We start from the raw sequence: 22508 nt of genomic DNA, 5'->3' as shown, positions 1-22508 counted from the left end.
AGCTTTCCAGGTTCTTAGGCCTTACTTCATCATTTTCACTGGCATTATGTGAGCATCATTTAGATATTAGAGGAAATTGTTCATCCGAGCAAACAAGAAGGGTAATACTCTTACAGTGGACTCCCGTTATAATGAAGTCCCCGGGACCGGCACCTTTATTTTGTTATATCGAAATTTTGTTATAACCGAACAAATAAACAATAAAACTACAGAACGGATAATGTTGCGGTCTCAAATTTTACTACGTTGTATAAACTGGATTTTCGTTATAACCGTGTTCGCTGTAAAGGGAGTGCACTGCATTAGGCCTACCCAATGTGACAACTCGTACTCTAAAACATTATACACTATCCTTACATGATCTGTATATTTTAATCAATGAAATTCATACAAAAAACATTACTTTTTAAAATCTTGAAAAAAATACCTGGATTTTAGCGCCCCACACTGACAGTTTTGAAGTGCGACTTGCTGGAGGACCAGATGACACCCGAGGTCGAGTTGAAGTGTACTATGAGGGTCAGTGGGGAACTGTATGTGACGACTCGTGGGACATAGACGACTCCAACGTGGTGTGTCGGATGCTGGGCTTTGAGGGCGCCCTAGGTTATTCTTGCTGTGCTGAGTACGGCGAGGGATCTGGCCTGATTCTGCTGGATGACGTCGAATGCACACCCTATGATTATGACTTGGGAACATGTCAACACAGCGGAGTCGGCGTGCACAACTGCGCACATTCCGAGGACGTTGGTGTGGAGTGTATGCCCATAGGTAAATTCATGCTTTAATCGTACAAAAATTTAATCTTAACACATTGAAATAATCACTTCACATACTCTACTAGATTTTTTTTTAATTTTCGAAAGACGAATATCAACAGAAATGGTGGATGAACTGATGCAGAAGAAAATGATTTCTTAGTGCTTCGTTACTTAAAAAAGAAAAAAAAAACGATGGGGTTATGACGGTGCAAGACGTAACAAAGTGAGAACGTGGAACCAGACCCACCGGGATAGAAAGGCAAGGTTTACAGCTGTTTACCTGTAATGTCACGGCATTAACCTCATCGAATTAAGTTAATGTTTCACCTACAAGCTCAGAACCTGCTCATTGAAAGTCATTATATGGTTCTCCGAAGGGCTCAAAATTCAGCCTTTACCATTTGGAATTTCCTTGCAATATATCATATGGAAAGGATCTACTTTGAAACCTGTATGGCTGCAGCACCTGAAGTACCCTCCCCATTTTTTTTTTTCAGCAGGTAGGCAGGTATAAAGTACGTGATGATTGATTGTTCGTTACGAATAATATTTTCTAACAAGCTCGGTTGAAAGGCCAGTGGATAGAGCTATGGTCCGATTGTCGACTATCGATTATAAAAAAGAACGTAGCAACCCAGATCAAGAATGCTCAGAGGTTTTAATACTTCCGGTGAAGTTTTTTTTTTTTTTTTTTTTTTTTTTTTTTTTTTTTGCTAATATTTCACATTTATATCCTTAACCAGAAGATTAGTGAAATCATACACTCCTGTATTTTACATATTTGCTATGCACATGTTTATCTAAGAGCAAAAATCGACAGTTTTGCAGGCATGTATGTTTTCATGCTAAAACAGATGACTTTAGGCGCATAACAGTGAAAATAGACATACTTTTGTGCTTGGCAAATAAAGTATACTGTCCGTATCCAATATTTGGCATTGAGTTTGACTATAGAGATGGTTGTTTACAAATTTTTTGTCACAAAAAGATCACGTGATATATTGTTACATTCGTTAAAAATTCCCCAGGAGATTCAATCTGTAAGCTTAAACTAGTTATTCGAGCTCCCTCGTGGAGACTTAATGAGCTCCTTTGTGGAGATAATATGATCTCCCTCGTGGAGACTTGGTATATATTTAATATTCTTGTTTATATCTCTATAAGATTGTTTGTTTTATGTTAAGTGCTGTCTGGGGCAAATTATTTGTATAGGACCCCATTTTCTCTCTCTCTCCTTTCGTTCTTTAAAACAACAACAACAACTTAAACTAGTCTCACGGTGTCTCATTACTATTAGAAAAAAATACAATCGCTGTTTTGTAACTTTACAGTTTGTGTAAAGAAAGTCTCCAACGTAAACTTCTTTTACACATTGCTACTGACGCGCTGTGCAATCATGATAGTCGTATTTCTCGGGTCTGATCATGATGACGTTGGTTTTTTTTTTTTTCAACCGTTCTAATTGCCCATCGATAAATTGATACAACTGTTGTTCTTGTGCCTCACAAGTGGTGTGGAGTGCACACTCTTGTTACGTCCATTTTGCATGATGGGATATAACACCAGAGTTTCTAAACCCGACCGTTCACAGGTACCTCCAGGGTAAATTAGTGCGCTAAATCAGACATTAGATCAATGTTTCTTGGGTTTAGCATAATATCATGTAATATGATGTTCTGATTCTTACATTTGATGCATATAAAAAGGTCAGTTTTATCACAAAACATCTGCGAAGTAAGAATATCGCAATAAAACTTGAAATATAAAGGAGATATCACTATTTTTCTCAATATTGAAACCATAACTGTAGACGGTTTATTCTAAGAACAAGTTTATTATAACTTTTGTTCACATTTGATAAATCTAATAATACATAATATTGATCATACTAATTTATATACCTAACTCACCTTAAGAACTATTTTGAAGCACTAAAGCTAGGTTTTTTATTCATCAGCAAGTGGTAAATGATTCTTTTAATACACGAGAGGTTAATTTATTAAATAGAACCATTTGAAAGTGTGAAAAGAGAGGATGCGTTAGAGAGATCTCTCAACTAACAGAAAAACAAAATCGTTCATCCAACTAAAAAAAAAACAGAACAAAAAACGACAACATGCCATAGAGAGAACAGGAAAGAAATTGTAAATTTTCCTTGTCCCGACATGCAGCTTTAGGACTCATTGACGAAAAAAAAAAAGGCCAAGAAAACAGGGCTTGATCATAGCGAATATTTTCTTTACAGAACCAACAGCTGCCGGGGTTCAAGTCCGACTCGTAGGAGGCGACGACGACACCCAAGGTAGAGTGGAAGTTAACTACAATGGGGAATGGGGGACTGTCTGTGACGACTACTTTGACCAAACGGATGCCGACGTGGTGTGTCGGATGTTGGGCTTTGAGGGCGCTTCAGGTTATTCTTGCTGCGCCGCATACGGCCAGGGATCTGACCCGATTCTGCTGGATGACGTCCAGTGCACAGGCATGGAGAGCAATTTGGCCGATTGTCAACACAATGGATACGGACAACACAACTGCGGACATAATGAAGATGTTGGTGTGGAATGCATAGGACCAGGTATACTACCCAGGCTACCCTAGATAAATAAGACCCTATTATTATTATTATTATTATTATTATTATTGTTATTATTATATTATTATCATTATTATCATTATTGTTATTATTATCATCATTAATATAATAGTTTTACATATTTCAGTGGTTATACGGAAATGAATCCGTATCTGAATTAGGGAACTTTTGCATGTCTTGGGTGTTCTGATTATTAAAAAAGGCGAAGTATTCAAATGTTGGTGTATTCCGTTGTTATAAGAGTATATATGACAGTGCATCACAAAACCACCAAAATCTCGCCCCCCCCCCCCCCCTTGATTCTACGTGAGGGCTCAAAATAGGTGCAATGGATAAAAAAGTCAATCTTGAGTTTTTCATGTTTTCGGAAAGAGCTATGCTTATACAATGTCCTTTCGTTTGGATTCATAACATGAGTGGGAAATTTTTTTTCAGCAGTTTATCTACAACTTTCTTTTTTTGGGGGGGGGGGGGGGAGGAGAATGATTACATTGCAGTTATGTCAAAGGGGCCCCTTTTCATATCTTGAAATTCTTTGCACACTCTTCAGTTTCAAGTCTAATAGCTTTTGAAACGATAATGCTACTGATTTTGAAAGTTGGCACCAATCATTGACAGAATGTGTTGTTTAAACATGTTCAATTTCATAATTAATAAAATACTAGTAAAATCACTCACAAGTAAATTTTTGACTAATTCCGAGATGACGGTTTTCCACTCGGCGTCAGGTCGAGCTCTACGCTACACTGCGCGCTACATCCCTATACACAGCTCAGGTACGCGGCGCGCGTATAACAGCCAACTCACACAGACGAGGGTCGTCCTCTGTTTTTACGTCTTAAAGTATGGTGAACGAGACATTAAAATCAAGAAAATCATGTAAAAGAAGGTGTCAAAACAGAGGGAAATGTCTCTTAAAACAGATATTTAATGTGAATTATTAAAAGATATTCGCGCCACTGAGAAATCGCAAGTTAAAACTGAATCATTTGCTTCACCGATATTCGAGCCCTAAAATATGACGTCACGAAATGAACAAAACCCTTTACGAGTGTAGTGACAGTGGCTAAGTCGGAGTGGTTAGAAGAGCGAGGGAGAGGAGATGGATATTGAAGGCCGCTGCGGACACAACTCGTTTGGGGCATACATGGAAACGGGCACACTGCCTCTCCGTTCGTATGCCCCAAACGACGAACCAAGTCCGCAACGGCCCTCCATAGACGGAGCCCACTGTGTGGATGGAGTGGTAGCAAAGCGCACATTTCGTGACGTCATAATTTTGGTCACCAAAATTTCGCCGTCTGATCGAGTTCTGGTGGTTTAAAAAGGGTCTCAGCGTTCTGGAGACGTTTTTAATCTCCTTAAAGTTAATTATTCATATTCCTGGAGACTTAAGCTTTTCAGAAATGTATAAATCACCTTGTTTATGAATATCGTCCTTTTTTTCTCGTTCACCATACTTTAACCTATGAGTATTTGCCCTCATTTGCGAAACTCGAATAAGCGGCGCGCGAAGAAACTGCCAGCTCACACAGTAGTAACAGCGTTCGTACTTAAGTTTTACGTGCTAACCTATGGGAATTTGCCCCGTCGTGAACCCCCCCCCCCAAAAAAAAAAAAAAAAAAACCCAAAACAAAACCAAAAACCCAAAAGCAAAAAAAAAAAAAAAACCCAAAAACAAAACAAAACAAAACAAAACAAAAAAACTGTCATCAACAGAATATTTTTCTCACTGGGAGCTAAGTGCACGTATGTCATATTCTCCTCGATTTTAACACGCTAATCCCATAGGCATTTGCCAAAGAGGGGAATATGACAAATTCACCCTATTTCTCCCTGCTGTTGCGCAGTGCCGCTCGTAATACGAAGGAAACACAATTTCGTAGAACCTCAGCTCAGATTCCTAATTCTGGTAATAATGTAAAATATATGATTACCATGTATCTTGAATACTCATGAGCGGAAGAATAAAATAAAAGAAAAAGAAACCAACAAAAACAAAACAAAACAGGAATTGATCAAGGTACATATTTTTCATTTCAGAGCCCACATCTGCCGGGATTCAAGTCCGACTTGTAGGTGGCGACGACGACGCCCAAGGGAGAGTGGAAGTTTACCACAATGGAGAATGGGGGACTGTCTGTGACGACTTCTTTGGCCAAGAGGACGCCGACGTGGTGTGTCGGATGTTGGGTTTTGAGGGCGCTATCAGTGCAAGGTGTTGCGCCCCCTACGGCCAGGGATCTGACCCAATTTGGCTGGACAACGTCGAATGCACAGGCACAGAGAGTGACTTGGCAGAGTGCTCACACAACGAGTACGGAGATCACAACTGTGGGCATGGTGAAGACGTTGGGGTGGAGTGCATACCGAGAGGTAAATCTTGACCTTTAAGTACATCTTCCAGATGTGTTCTTAAAGCGGTACTCAACGTGACGCTAATGACCAAATGAGGCCACTTTAGAAAAAGAAGATGGCTGTTATGCACCGTTTTTTTAATGTATCACAGAAAAATTTCATTACATTCTTACTGACTGTAAAGCTAATTTAGATCATTGCTAATGGTCCAGCAGAAATGGACCGAAAAAAAAACCAAAAAAAAAATTGTGCTGATTTTTAATGGTGCAATACAATTTCTTTTTTAAGGCTATGATGTTATCTGTTCCGAATAAGAAAAATGCCTATCCAATGGAATAAAACGGGCAGCATACCTTTCATACAACAGCAAATGTTGCATACTACATCATTTCAGATTGGCTTGCATGCTCATCGGCGAAGGTTGAACAAACTGCCAAAGAAAACAGAAATTGATCAAGACATAATCATATTTTTCATTTCAGAGCCCACATCTGCCGGGGTTCAAGTCCGACTTGTAGGTGGCGACGACGACTCCCAAGGGAGAGTGGAAGTTTACCACAATGGGGAATGGGGGACTGTCTGTGACGACTTCTTTGAACAAGCAGATGCCGACGTGGTGTGTCGAATGTTGGGTTTTGAGGGTGCTATCAGTGCAAGGTGTTGCGCCCCCTACGGCCAGGGATCTGACCCAATTTGGCTGGACAACGTCGAATGCACAGGCACAGAGAGTGACTTGGCAGAGTGCTCACACAACGCATACGGAGATCACAACTGTGGGCATGGAGAAGACGTTGGGGTGGAGTGTATATCGAGAGGTAAATCTTGGCCTTTAAAAACATCTTCCCGATGTGCTCCAAAAGCGGTGCCATGACCGTAACGGAACCAGGAACCTGTAGGGTCTATCAGTAACATTCTTCAGATCATATCAAATAAAAACAGTTTTTAGCCCAATGCATACTGTTCGAGACGTCACAGCACGGTGACTGCTTCACATTAAGTGGCGTAAACACTGTACGCACATGCTCCCGTAGCTCCAAATTTGGTGTGGTATAAAAACCTTACGCATTGGATCGGATTGCTTTTTTAAACCTTCCTACAGGTTGCCTCTTGGTTGTAAGGACCAGTTGCATGGTAACAATTATGAATTCGTCAACTTGATCAGTCGCATATGGACTGTATTCTATTCAAAGCGAACGAAACGAGAAGAATATACAGGAAAATGCAGACATATTGTATGAATAATCCGCGAAATATTGTTTCTAACTGACATTTGAGGTCGCCTGTGGATAAAAGCCAACAGGGGCTGATGTTTTAGGTCACGGCTACTCGTTCAAATAATTGCATTGATATGCTTGCCCCCGTCTTCGGAAATACAATAAAGGCTGTCCTGCACAAATACGTCCTATTAATCATTACTGTACTGAAAGAAAGTTCGAACACCGCTGAAAGATGCATTTCAAAGAAAATACTCATGAAGAAATAGGTCACGGATTTTTGTTTTCATATTAATCATTTGGTCAATATTAATCTGCTCTTCATGATAGTAGGTTAGCCAAAGGATGTTTATCAGTGAATGAATACGTTTGGCAATTAAAAAAAAAATATTTAACGCCGTGATAACACACAGAAGGATTTTTTTCTCCATATTCCTCTAGAAATTGAGTCCTTGTTTGATTTAAGAAAAGGTGGTGTAGAAGCGACAATAGCTGACAATAAAGGCACAGTGTAAATTATACTTAATAATGCATCGCTTACTCTGCTGTTACGCTTAACTTGTCTATTCCTTAACATTTACAAAGATTAGTAATCCTTTCCTTTTTCCGAAATCATTATCACGCAAGGATCAGCTTTCCTCTGTCTTATGGCAACATCAAAGAAAATCGTTCAACAATAGAGAACAACAAGGATAATTCACCAAGAAGACAACTAAAAAAAATGCAATCTAGCTTTGAAGGTATAATGGGGGGAAGTCTATGGGAGAAAGGAAGTAGAATAGCAGCTAGCTTAATCCGTCATGAATAAAACGAACGTTACAACTGAAACCTTTACAACTCAAAGTGCGTTTAGTTGTAAAGTCCATAGGGAAAATAAATAGTACCGAATCAAAAAGAACGCTTTTATTTCAGAGCCAACGACTTGTGAGAACACAGTCCGACTTGTCGATGGCCCAGATCCCTACGAAGGTCGAGTTGAAGTTTACCACAATGGAGAATGGGGGACTGTCTGTGACGACTATTTTGGCATTGAAGACGCCAACGTGGTGTGTCGGATGCTGGGCTTTGAGGGCGCTTCAACTTATTCTTGCTGCGCCGAATACGGACAGGGATCTGACCCGATCCTGCTGGACGACGTTCAGTGCACAGGCACGGAGAGTAGCTTGGACGAATGCCAGCATAATGGATATGGACAACACAACTGCGGACATAGCGAAGACGTTGGCGTTTCTTGCATATCACCAGGTATTCAGGAATACCTTGTCAAACACGATTCTTTTTTATATAAATTAGTCTCTTATTAGGTGGATAAACCGTGGAACAGTAGCGATACATTGCAATAGTTGCTGAGGTAACGAAAGTGAAATAGTTGTCAGTATTATGCACTGTGTGAAAAAAACAAACAAACAGAGGGGCCCACTAAAAAGACAAAGCTTGTAGAGAATGGGCCCCTTTTAAAAATTGAATTGAAGACAACAACAAATCGGCACAAAAAGTTTGTCACAAAAAAAAAAAGTTTGGCAGCCCACTTAGGACAGACGGACAAACAGTTATACAAAAAACAACAAAATACAGAGTAATTAGCATAAAACAGAACTGAGACAGCAACAAGACTACTTGTAGGGAAAAAAAAACTGACTAGACGCCACAAGAGGAAACAAGAGGAAACAGGACTATAGCGTGATAAAGAGGTAACAGAATAGACAGGAATGTGTAACAAAGACAAAGACAATGATCCTCGGAGGTTTGAGGAAGAATGAAGAGAAGAAAAAGAAGAAGAAAAAAAGAATATTGAACAAACCCTTCAAATGCGAAGTATAGGTTAAAGAAGATCTTATAGTCAAGGCTTAGGCAATAGTAACAATAATAAAAAGAACGGCAATGCAGATATTGCGGACGGGTAACAAAGTAAGCCTATAAACTAATCTGATCCTGGGAGTCGTCATTATAGGATTGTAAAAGAAAAAAAAAAACTTTAATCTCCTTTTAAATGAATACATAGAAGGAGCAGATTTTAAATCGTGATTCAGGGAATTCCAATAATTTGGTCCAGTGTAAATAAGTTTATTCTTAGCTAGAATCGTTCAAAGAAGTGGTAAATGAAACACGAAGAAGAAGTGGTTAATGTTGACTATTAATCAGGGGGCATTTCATGAAGTTTGTTTGTTTTTTTTTTTTGTCAGATATTTTGTCTGACAAACTGTTATAAGCTATTGAAATCTGTTCATCGGGGGGGGGGGGCGTTTCATGAAGGAACTTGTCGGATAAAATGTCCGACAAGCCAATTATATCCGACAAGTTCAGAGAAATCAGCCAATCAGACTAGATAATTTCTCAAAACTTGTCGGATATAATTGACTTGTCAGATATTTTATCCGACAAGTTCCTCCATGAAATGCCCCCTGATTGTGTGAGAGCAAATTTGTCCGACAAAGTTGTCAGACAAAATCCTTCATGAAATGCCCCCCCCCCCCCCAGCTGCATAGATTTTGATCAAACTTCTGATGCACTCGTTACTCGATAGTAACCTTCGTGTGCTTGGAAATATGAAGTTTGCAAGTAATAATAATAATGATGATAACAATGATAATAGTGATAATAAAATATGGCAGTCAAAGTCTGTAGACTCGTAAGAGCTAAATAATATGCGGTGAAGTGCAACATTGAGGTTATGATTTCTGTGATTATTCGGTTTTCCTCTCACCCTTTCACGGTAACTAAAATAACTGCCGACACTATGAAGACGTTAATGTTGAGATCATATCGTCAGAAAAATGCAAAACCTTATCTAGACTCAAAAGCGGAAACACAGGCACGTCATTCACTAAGCCTCACCATCCTTGGTGCTTCAAGGCGATCAAGGCGAATAATATTTTCCTTTCAGAACCCACAGCTTCCGGGGTTCAAGTCCGACTTGTAGATGGCGGCGACGACACCCAAGGGAGAGTGGAAGTTTACCACAATGGGGAATGGGGGACTGTCTGTGACGACTATTTTGGCCAAGAGGACGCCGACGTGGTGTGTCGGATGCTGGGTTTTGAGGGCGCTTCAGGTTATTCTTGCTGCGCCGCATACGGCCAGGGAGCTGACCCGATACTGCTGGATGACGTCCAGTGCACAGGCACGGAGAGTAGCTTGGACGAATGCCAGCACAATGGATATGGACAACACAACTGTGGACATAGTGAAGATGTTGGTGTGGAATGCATAGGACCAGGTAACGACTACGCTAATAACCTTGAAGATACAGTTAAACTCGCATAAGTCGATCTTCTCGGGACTGAGCAAAACACATCGACTTAGGCGATTTTCGACTTGTGCGTAAGTCGAAAAAAAATCGACTTACAGTTACACCACACGTACATTATATGTATAATGTACATGTATGTTGTCTACTCTGGAGCCGAGAGCTGGAGCGGTGTGCCGCAGCACGGGTCGCCCGGCAGGGCCGCGGCTAACTTTGCATGGACAGTGCATTAGTATTGGCACAGGTCCGATTACTTTACACCCTTGTTAAACCTTGGGGAAGTGAATATGAACGATATTTGAGCAGTGATTGATTCCAGTTTACCATACCGTGGCTTGAAATGCGTGTAGAGGTGCAATTCTGATTTACCCGTGCCCGTAACTTTCCCCCTACTTTCCGCTTTGAAAACTCAGCAGCTTCGTCCATACCACTCCACTGCACGGCACTGCAAATGCAAGTGCCCAAACTACACTGCAAGCTCAATACTGTACATGTAAATGAACGCATATGTACTGTACGAACGCCTTACTGCGAGTGGAGCAATACACAGCCCAGTCGCTGTACGTACATAGCGCGGCAGCTGACAGGGCTGTACCAGCGGACCTCCAAACAAGAAGAGAGTTCAACGAGTTCATGCAATCGCTTTGAACTTTGATACTTTAGATCATTTTTTTTTGTCACCTCAAACTCATCTGACAAACAAAATAATAATGAGTAATAAATAATGAATAATGACAGTGATTTATTACACAATAAAATCTTATTCGACTTAGGCACAGTGAATTCAGTGGTTTTTCCGTGAAAGCGTTCTTGGAATTTCATCGACATAGGCGAGTATTCGACTTACAAAAATTCGACTTGTGAGTGAATTAATACACGTAAGTCAATGGGGAAAAATCGGGACTTTTTAAAATCATCGACTTACGCAATTATTCGACATATGCGATGTCGACTTAGGCGAGTTTAACTGTATTATTAAAGGACAAGTTCACCTTCATAAACATGTAGGTTGAGTGAATGCAGCAATATTCGTAGAACGCATCAAGTTTGGGGAAAATCCAACAATCTGTTCAAAAGTTATTAATTTTTAAAGTGTCTGCGCAATCACTGCTGGATGAGAAGACTACTACAGCGTATGATGTCAGATGCTTACAACGATATAAGGAAAATAAAAAGAGAATTTCACAAAACTTTACTTTTTGAAGAAAGTGTACATTTTTTCAACTTGTTACTGACGTATATTAAGGGTAATATTATTACCCCTGCCTTCTAAAAGAGAGAAGTCGAGTGACATTTTGTTATGCGAGAAAAGTGAAAATATGTTGAATTTTCTTTATACTTTCTTTATACCGTTGTACACATGTGGCATCACAAGCTATGGTATTGTTCTGATCCAGCCGTGACTGAGCAGAAACTTAAAAAAATCGTAACATTTGAACGGATTGTCCGATTTTCCTCAAACTCTCACTGATGTGTTCTACTAATATTGCTGCATTCACTCAACACTCATGTCTATGAAGGTGAACATGTCCTTTAAAGAAAATAACAATAATTGAATACTCAAGGTCTTTGCAGTTTCGTGAGAGCTAATTATGCGTTGCAGTGCAAAACTGAGGTTATGATTTCTGTGATAAGTCAGTTTTCTTCTCACTCTTTCACTGTAACTAAAATATGGATGAAATAACTGTGAACACTATGAAGACATAAATGTTGAGATCATACCATCAGGCAAATGCTAGTCCTCATCTAGACTCAAAAGGGGAAACACAGGCACGTTATTTACTGAGCATCACCCATCCTTAGCGCATCAAGGTGATCAAGGCGAATATTTTCCTTACAGAACCCACAGCTTCCGGGGTTCAAGTCCGACTTGTGGATGGCGGCGACGACACCCAAGGGAGAGTGGAAGTTTACCACGATGGGGAATGGGGGACTGTCTGTGACGACTACTTTGGCCAAGAGGACGCCGACGTGGTGTGTCGGATGTTGGGCTTTGAGGGCGCTTCAGGTTATTCTTGCTGCGCCGCATACGGCCAGGGATCTGACCCGATTCTGCTGGATGACGTCCAGTGCACAGGCATGGAGAGCAATTTGGCCGATTGTCAACACAATGGATACGGACAGCACAACTGCGGACATAGTGAAGATGTTGGTGTGGAATGCATAGGAACAGGTATAGTATACCCTAATAATCTTGAAGATATTATTAAAGAAAATAACAATAATTGAATACTCAAGGTCTTTGCAGTTTCGTAAGAGCTTATTATGCGTTGTAGTGCAAAACTGAGGTTATGATTTCTGTGATAAGTCAATTTTCCGCTCACTCTTTCACTGTAACTAAAATATGGATGAAATAACTGTGAACACTATGAAGACATAAATGTTGAGATCATACCGTCAGGCAAATGCTAGTCCTCATCTAGACTCAAAAGTGGAAGCACATGCACGTTATTCACTGAGTATCACCGTCCTTAGAGCATCAAGGTGATCAAGGCGAATATTTTCCTTATAGAACCCACAGCTTCCGGGGTTCAAGTCCGACTTATGGATGGCGGCGACGACACCCAAGGGAGAGTGGAAGTTTACCACAATGGGGAATGGGGGACTGTCTGTGACGACTACTTTGGCCAAGAGGACGCCAACGTGGTGTGTCGGATGTTGGGCTTTGAGGGCGCGTCAGGTTATTCTTGCTGCGCCGCATACGGCCAGGGATCTGACCCGATTCTGCTGGATGACGTCCAGTGCACAGGCATGGAGAGTAATTTGGCCGATTGTCAACACAATGGATACGGACAACACAACTGCGGACATAGTGAAGATGTCGGTGTGGAATGCATAGGACCAGGTAAAGTATACCCTAATAACCTTGATGATATTATTAAAGAAAATAACAATATAGTAGTCAAGGTCTTTGCAGTTTCATGAGAGCTAAATATGCGTTGTAGTGCCAAACTGTCGATGTGGAATGCATAAGACTAGGTAAAGACTAACCTAATAACCTTGATTATCACTCCACCAATGGTAAATAAGCAAATCTGTTAAGACCTATGGCAGGAAAGTGTCGGTGGGGCTTGGCCAGAACTCTGCGGTCGAGCACTTCGGCAAGCCACTTTGTGACAGTTGCACAATCCTTTGCACGGAGCTTTGCACTACCCGTCCCCTCCCTGACTTGAAATGAAATGATAGAGAAACAAAACAAAACAAAACAAAAAGAACACAAGCAAACAAACAACCAAGAACTTGTTACTAGCACCTATCATCGGGTATGTTTGCGACATGGACCAGGTGTGGATGTCACTAAAACCACAATTGGCTGTTTGAGCCTACGACTGGTTGGCCACGTATTAAATGTTTTTATTCTGAACGATTTTTTTTTAAACTCAGTTTTCACTTTCGGGCAAATAACACAGTTTGTAAGTATTGTGAGAAAATGATAATGAGATAGGCAACGAATACGGTTCCTGATCAGAGATTTTTTTTTTTTTTTTTTCATGGAATGCACAGTAAGTGATATTGAGGTGCGACTTGTGGGAGGAGAAGACAACACCGAAGGGCGAGTTGAAGTTTACGCCAACGGACAATGGGGAACTGTCTGTGACGACTTGTGGGGCATTGAAGACTCCAACGTAGTGTGTCGGATGCTGGGCTTTGAGGGCGCCCTAGGTTATTCTTGCTGCGCCGAGTACGGCGAGGGGCCAGACCCGATTCTGCTGGACAATGTCGACTGCTCAGGCACCGAGAGTAACTTGGCAGAATGCCAGCACAATGGATACGGTGAACACAACTGTGTACATGCTGAAGACGTTGGAGTTCAATGCATAAAACCAGGTAAAAGCTGGACGTTGGAGTCTTAAAAGAAAAGTGTACTGCCATTTTTTGGTGGTCTTCTGTATTCTTACATCTATCATTGAAGACCTATTTTCGGAAAGACACACTTTAAAGGTAAGGGATACCTTTTACAGACCTCCCAAAATGCAGCCAAACATTAAATATGAACCTCAGGGGACTTGTTTAGGCCACTTCTGAGAAATTGGGAAGTCAACATTTATCTACAATTTGAATAATGCACAAAACTCAACTACTCAGTAGTTCTGTGTGTCAGCCACACTTAAGCCCTGATGTAATAACATATTAGAGTGTGTGGCAAGAATGTATATAGAAATGTTTGTAAGTTTGGATGAACTTTCTTCACAAAATATACATGATGGACACACATGCAGTGCATGGGTCTGCAAAGGTAGCCTAGTAATGTACTGGAATTTACGGTGAGCCCCGAAAAAAATTCAATTCAAAATCCAACGGTCAATAAAAATGTACTAAATGTTACCTTCCACTTTCAATACTTTATGGGAGTTTCTAAAATGATACTCTCTTCAACATACCACTGTATTGATACAACTCTTCATTTAAGGCATGCAAATGGGATTCCCTACCTTTAAAGCCAAATAAAAGAAAATTGAAAAAATAATGATGTATGAACCAACAAACTGCCCACCATGAATTAAGCATACTTCTGAATTTGGCCAGACAACAAGGACGTATCTTATTTACTAAGATACCTTCAGTAAATGAAGTATCATGTAATGACATTATTATTATTGTTATTATTATTATTATTATTATTATTATTATTATTATTATTATTGTTATTATTATTATTTTTTCGACCAGGTAAAGAATATAGGATACAATGTACATATCATTAACATCACAAACATGAAACAAAAACCAGAATGAACATTACAAAGGATACAATGTACTGTACACGTTACACAAAATGAAAATAAAATAAATGGAGACTACATGAGGGTCAGGGCACACAAAAGTAAATACATTTATTATTGCCCGTAGGCATGTGAACCCGCACATGTTGCCCCTAAGAAACATTTAACAATCATTAAAAAATTATCACGCAACCCCTGATCCCCATCCCTTAACTCCATAATCCTTATCAAACTTCAAAACACACACAAAAAAAAAAACATTATACAATTCCAATATAATCATCCAACCTTTGACTTCATTTATAAATATATTCATATACATTAATTTAAAAAAACTGAAAAAAAAAATACAACGTTAACATAGATGTAGGAGATTCCTGGATTTCCACCCGACCCCCAACCCTAAACCTCTAACCTCTTAAAACATAATCATCATTGTCGTCAGCATAAAAATGAAAATGAAGCACCTGTGTACAACTCAAAACTAAAACTATCACTCAATGTGATAAATACCCCATCAAACGCCGAGAATGTAAACTCAGCTAACAATTAATTTGTATACTGTTACCATAACAACTCAATGTTCAACGTGAACAAAGGATGAATTGTGCACCCACATATCATAACAGTCACATATGCCGAATTTCAAATCAATTGCCCAAAATCTGAAAAAAACCTTGAAATTACATTATCATATGATTATCTTTCAAAATATGGAGTTACCATGAAACACATTTACCAACAAAAAAAAAACAAACAAACAAACATAATCACGTTTGAATTTCTGATATGAATCTTGTAATTTTTGTTAATGCGTTTAAGTATTTTTGTTCATTTTGCTTCTTTCTGCTTTATGTTTACACACATTCATCTAATTATATTTTTTTTTCAATGGGTCTCAAAAAACGCCCAGTAGTTACGGTTCTCTCCAAAAGCCTAAGGAGCGCTTGAACACAAAGTAGTCCACAAAGCTAGCGTAGCAAACGTTGGTATGAGCAAAATGCGCAAAATGCGCGTAACACACTTTTGTCATAAAGTAGCTTCTGTTTATTTTAGACACCTGTCAGTCGGGAGCTTGAGATTTTCGCAACGGGGACGTTCGCCAGAGGGAAAAAAACAAAAACAAAAAAACCCATCCCCCCCCCCCAAAAAAAAAAAAAAAAACAACAAAATAAAACAAAACGCCAAACCTGTTCTGAGCATGCGCAAAATCGCGTATCAAAGTCCATCTATTCATAGTTCACGTCGTCTGAGTCTGAGCTATTTTCTTACGTCCGCTCAATTCACGACGTAGAGAGCTACTTCGCTTACCAATCATATGGGGGCGCCATTTTATTTTTATACGTTGCGTCTACTGTGAATCTAAAGCTACTTTCAACGTTTGATATGCTCAGGATTTATCTGAAATATCCCTAGGGTATGAAGTTCTTCTGTTTGATCAAAATATGTAAGTTGACAAGCCGCAGACTGAATCGGCATCGTCAACATAATACATGTATGACACTTAATATGACCTTATGGGTGAATTCGAGCGCTCTTTAAAGTGCACCGTATCTTACCGTAGGAAAAAAAAAAAAAAAAAAACTCAAAATTTCCCAAATTGTACCGTTCCGTGCTAACGTGCCAAGAATTGCCCACTTCCCGAATGCAAGCCTACTATTCTGAGGTTGGTCACGTGACATAGTAGTTGACGAAAATCGTATACAATGATTATTCCTCGAAATATATTACACGTTATATTTTTCAATTACAGTTTTAGAAAACGCTTAAAATTGTCTTGTGGAAAATTACCCACACGTACAAAAAGTCATTTATACAGGTACTCTTTAATCTTCAAACAATTAAAAAAAAAAAAACACTTTCGAAAACTGTGTAAGTGGGACATTCAAATCTATGCAAGAGTGTAAAGAAAGGCCATAGTAGAGCAATTTAGAAGGAGGTACTATTATGATATAGTTTGTTTTTTTTGTTTTGTTTTGTTTTGTTTTGTTTTGTTTTGTTTTGTTTTTTTTTACATAGAAGATAACCTCAAGGAGAAGTGGTTCACTTTGCCCCGTTTCGTAGTCTACTTTGCGCCAATGGTCTAGGGCACAATGGAATTTCATACTTTTTTGAAGTTCACAGTAATTGAGAAAAGTGATATTTTAAAAATAAATTTTGCTGCCATTTGTTCGCGGTAGTCCTAAGGTAGCATTATGAATAAACAAAAAAATCTTTCTTTACTGTGCTTTGAATTCCCGTTTTGGCTGGGCAAAAAAATTTGGTCCACTTTGCCCCGGGTTCCTACTTTAAAGGACAAGTTCACCTTCTTTAACATAAGGATTGAGAGAATGCAGCAATATTAGTATAAAATAGAACACATCAGTGAAATTCATAACTTTTGAATGGATTGTCCGATTTTCCTCAAACTTTCAATGATGTGTTCTAATAATATTGCTACATTCTCTCAATCCTTATGTTAGTGAAGGTGAACTTGTACTTTAATAGCGTACCGTGCCGTACCGCAAAGGTGCTAGAGAGAGCTAAATTGCACGCAAAGTGGTCCAAAAGCGTAATGTGTACCAGCTGTTGACTTGAGAAGTACATTTTATGCCAGAATTAGAGAGTATTCTACTTACTTCTCTGTCAGAAGGCAAGGTTAATGACATTACTTATAATGTTAACCCATTTTTAATTATGTATGTACTGAATTGGTGAAATATGAACTTTTTATAACAAATGACTTTGTGGAATGTGCTGTGCCACTGTGACGTTGCAAACTGGCGTTCTTTTTTTTTCCCATTGTGCTCTTTTCCTTGCAGAAACTTTGCTTAGGTATAATCTTTTTAAGAATACTATTCATTACTGTTTATAGAAGCTTAAAATCCTACCAAAGATACATTTTATTTTTTCTTTTGTGAAGCGTATAATGTGCAAATGATAAGTCTCACAGGACTATCGATTTTTCACGTGCAGGATTTGAGTAGCCGTGATGCTCGGTTTTAATAATGTAAAATAGGCATGCTTGGCATCCGTAGATTTTGCAGCTGATACATATTGTCATCGATCGGTGTTCCCCCGTCAGATATCCGCCTCCGAGGAGGATCCTCCAGCTCAGAAGGTCGGGTTGAGGTCTTCCGCAACGGTACCTGGGGGACTGTCTGCGACGACTTCTGGGGCAGCGATGATGCCACCGTGGCCTGCAGGTCTCTCGGGTTTGATCAGGCGGTGGACTGGCAGTGTTGCGCTTACTTCGGCCCGGGTTCAGGTCCTATCTTCCTCGATGACGTCTCATGCAGTGGCGATGAGGAAAGTCTGGCCGACTGCCCCCAAAATGACCTCGGCGATCACAACTGTGGACATTACGAAGACGCCGGTGTTGTGTGCGCTTGAGTTACCGAGTAAGCAGTGTTTAGACGATAATTAAAAATCCCACTTTCACGGATACATTGTAACATGCTTTCAATGTAGAAAAAAAATACATAACTACTACTGAAAAGAATTTCTTTATAACTGTAATCAACAGAAAGAGTCTCTGTGAATTGTTGTGTTGGACGTATATAGCTCATAGCTATTTGTATTTTTATTTTATTTTCTTGGGTACGGGAGGAGGTGGTGACTTCCGACTAAAGATATTTGATTTTTTTTAAGAGTGTAATTCAGCTTCACTGTGATATCTTTTAACCTTACAACAAGAGTCGTTCTCTCGTAGAGCATATAGATACCTTCTATTCACAGTCAAGTGAATGAATCACTTTTCTTTTACGCTATACTATGTAATAAAGTCATTTTTTTTTTTCAATGGCTTTGTCGGATATATGTCACAAACCAGTAAAACGTAGCAACACGTCAATCTTGAATTTTGGATGTTATTGAATTTTGTTGCCGCATGTATAGTGGTATGATATTTAAGTTAAATATAGGTATTATTGTAATGCAATATGAACTGGTAGTTACTTTGTAAATATTTCTCTCTCTAAAAAAATTACACTCTAAGGAGTGTTGTGAGGAGGAATGAAATCTAACTGAATACTACAACAGACAGAATAAGAAGAAGGCTTGTGTAAAATAATATACAAAAAAAATCCCACTTTATGTAATACTCTTCATTTGAAAATTGTTCTTGTAACGCTTTTCAATTTAGATGTTGGATACCAGACAGCAATGAAAATCAGCGTTACGCTGAACTCAACACTATTCATTTAAATTTGTATCCGTCTATACATGAGGTTAAAATCAAAGTAAGTCAACGTAGGAAATTGCATCCCTCTGCAGAACCATGTTTATCGGGGTCTGCGACACCTCTGTTTTATCTTAAAAAAAGTAAACTGTTGGTCAATAATATGACACAAAATGGTACGAAGAGACATGGTGGATGAATGATATAAGTAAGAAAGATTAAAGGTTCAATCGTTATAGTACATGACATTCCGAACATGAACGTAAAAATTACATTCTTTATATCAAAAGAGAGCCCCCCAACAAAGAGAGAGAGGGAGAGAGAGAGACTGTGTGTGTGTGTGTGTGTGTGTGTGTGAGAGGGAAAGAGAAAAAAAACCCATTGTATTGTATACTCTCCCCCCCCCCATAAATTGAAATCATTTTCGTTCAAATGTAACTTTACTGTTTTGAAAATTTTGAGGCATTGAAGCAATTGAAGTACTATGAGCTTGTAATTATTTCAGAACGATTTGACTTTTGATATTATTTGAAAGATCCCAAATTAAAACAGGAAACGGAATAGTTGAACTTATCGGTGATTGCAAGTTTACCCAACAACTTTTGCGGACAACTATAAAGCATGCTCCTGGCTTATTAAGCTTGAATGGTAAGCTGTGTCAAAATTCGAGGTGTTGATTTCGATTGATGGACAAGCAGGTGTGACCTCAGTAAGTACCAGTGTATTGGTCTTTATCTTGTCCTTTCTCTGTCTTTTTCCCCCTGTCCAGAGCAAGACTGGGTTGCCTCGAGACGTGACTCTAGCCAGCCGGTTGTTGGGAGAGGAGTTGAATACCGAAAATCGCACGTCGTCAGAAACCCTCAGCGAACCATAGAATAGTTTATAAAGTTTAAGCATTGCTGTGCAATATTTAGCTACGGAGACACACACTTTGTTCGTCTCAGTTTCAGAATCTTATATAGCTTTTAGTCGTGGGTGGTACCTGCACTATATTAACAGTTACGTACTCGTAGAATGTTCAAATACTTATCATTTCGAATTACCTAGATGCAATAGTGTTACTGAATTAGATATTTAAGTTCATGCTCTTGCAATGCTCTGCATCATTGAATGTCACCATATTAGAAGAAGAAAACCAATATATTGACGTCCATATCTTTGGGTTGGGAGAGTAGAGAAAGTTATTGTCTCTGCCTTCAAAATTATTGAAACGTTGTGGCGAAAACTGAAGGAAACGAATCTCGAATGTGAAATCTCACAATCCACGAAGCTACGAATTTGGGGAAATTGAAAAAAAAAATATGTATGGCAACATTATCACGAATTTGTGCAAGATGCGATATTGAACATAATATTATGCATTATAAGAACCTGAGTGAGAATGACTTTATTTGCCAGATGGCTAAAAGAAAAAACGAAGAAAAAAAAAAGAAGAAGAAAATATTCATATTCGCTGGGGAACTCATATTAAGGTCAATAATTATTTGATAACATTGTAGTGTTGTTTATTTGAATAAAGATTTCTTTTATCAGATACGTGAAAAGAACTCTTGATTTTGACTGTGTGCTTATTCAATAAGATTCACTGTGTCATAATTTTCTTAATGCTCTCATTGAAGTCCCACTCTTTTTGAGGTGCGCAGATGGTAGGCGGTGGTACAGCCCGCATTGAAGAGAAATCATTGAACAGGACCTGGTTGAACATACAATGAAATGAGCGATTGAATATTTTCAAATAATATATGAGGAAGATTAAAGAATAAAAGTAATGATATCCGTTCCATGATTTCAAAGACATACACACATAATAACTTATGATACCCCCCCCCCACACACACACACACACATGTCATGTTGAAGAGCGAGGAAGATTAATAAAAAGCACATTGCGTTCTTCGTCTATAAACTTCAAACGATTGTTTCGATATCCTTTCGTCCTTGTCTAGTCTATCTATTCATCGTAAATTTAATCGTCGTTAGCGTAGTTACAATTCGTTATTTCAAATGTTCACTATTCTGAATTAATGAATAAATAAGTAAATACCATTATATATAAATAAATAAGAATCAAAAAAGATAAATATATACATAAATATAAATAAATTGATAAATTAATTAAATGAATAAAAGTGTGGCAGTTGTGGTCCGTGCGGGTCAGAGTTATATTTCACACCAACTCTGGCAAGGATATATGACTAATAGCCTGGCAGCTACTTGGGCTTATCAGGAAAGCTGAATGAAGTCCTCAACAAGGTCTGCAATTAAAAGAAAACAAAGTATAAAGGATATATCGTAAATCAAGTTCATTTAGGAGAAAATGCATGGAATCCACTTGGGTTCAAGACGTATATGAAAACATTATATATTTAGGTTGTTAAACAATCAAACTAACAAAATTGAGTGATTGCTTCCCGAAGGCTTCCGTTCCCAGTGTAGGACGCAGAAAAATACACAGTTGACAGCCAAGGAAGGATACATTTCACAAGCTGACTCACGGGCTGAGAAGAATGTTTGGATAAAGCGTCTCAAGTTGACGGCCTTTCGGGTACTGCAACGTGATGACCATGTTTTGCTGGGGTTCAGGGTGTATTCCTCCCTACTTCACTTTTGCAAAGAACAAAAGAAGGGTGATGATTACGTACATGGCAATTTGGATGATTAACAATGGTTTGAACGGATACGCCCGGCGTAATTTTAAGCTTACCATTATCTTCTGACCCTCTTAGCCTAAGATAAAAGAAAAAAAAATAGAAAATGGACATAAAGCATTCGATATTTCACCAATGAATATCTAAGACTAAGGCTTTCAGTGTGTGGCTTCACCAGAAGCATGATTGCTAAAACCATACGAAATTACGACAGTTTATCATGTTTGAACATTGTGGAAAATAGGCGTGTTGCTACAGAGGAATCATATGTACACATAGTGGGTTCAGGGGCTGAACCGTCTGCCCCTACCTTTGGTCGAAAAAGAAAAAGAAAACAACAATCAAATAAGGCCACATCCCCACCATTCCCGTTGGCAGCGAGGATCTCCCACCGCCATCCCACCCCCATCCCACCCCCTTTGTAATATCTAGGCTTTCGGGTTGTGGAATTTTATTACAAAGGCTTATAAGAATCTAAAGCAGTCTAAGAGTCCATGAGAAGTCAACTTGACGTCTCGTCTACTGGTTTTTACGTCTTCTGAGATTTCCTTTTTTTTTATTATCTTTAATATTATAAAGTTTATGCCATAATTGAAACATGGAAGAGTGAAGTTGCACATGAAATATAAGATTTGAGGACTTTTGTATCCTGAACGGGACATTCTTTTTAGGTTATTGAATGTATTTCTTAGTGTCAGCCACTTCCACGCAGTTATGCGTAGCTGACTCCTGTAAACAGCCATCTTCGCGCCTTTAGACCGTTCTCACTTGACAAAATACCTGTTAATAATTGCGGTGCT

At 39.0% G+C, this 22508-nt stretch overlaps 1 protein-coding gene across 1 annotated transcript in view; it reads left to right on the top strand.

Annotated features, from left to right (window-relative positions):
* The window catches only part of LOC140236345 (uncharacterized), a 104808-nt gene that overhangs the window by 2796 nt on the left and 79504 nt on the right, over positions 1 to 22508 (top strand). Inside the window, exons 4-13 of the mRNA XM_072316301.1 lie at positions 439 to 771; positions 3007 to 3339; positions 5402 to 5734; positions 6199 to 6531; positions 7867 to 8175; positions 9815 to 10147; positions 12018 to 12350; positions 12690 to 13022; positions 13682 to 14005; positions 17966 to 18261. Of these exons, the coding sequence (XP_072172402.1) occupies positions 439 to 771; positions 3007 to 3339; positions 5402 to 5734; positions 6199 to 6531; positions 7867 to 8175; positions 9815 to 10147; positions 12018 to 12350; positions 12690 to 13022; positions 13682 to 14005; positions 17966 to 18261 (3260 nt within the window). The remainder of the gene's footprint in view (positions 1 to 438; positions 772 to 3006; positions 3340 to 5401; positions 5735 to 6198; positions 6532 to 7866; positions 8176 to 9814; positions 10148 to 12017; positions 12351 to 12689; positions 13023 to 13681; positions 14006 to 17965; positions 18262 to 22508) is intronic.

The sequence above is a fragment of the Diadema setosum genome, chromosome 12 (genome assembly GCF_964275005.1).
Source record: "Diadema setosum chromosome 12, eeDiaSeto1, whole genome shotgun sequence".
NCBI classification, from domain to species: Eukaryota; Metazoa; Echinodermata; class Echinoidea; order Diadematoida; family Diadematidae; genus Diadema; species Diadema setosum.
This window is presented reverse-complemented; position numbering and strand designations above follow the sequence as displayed.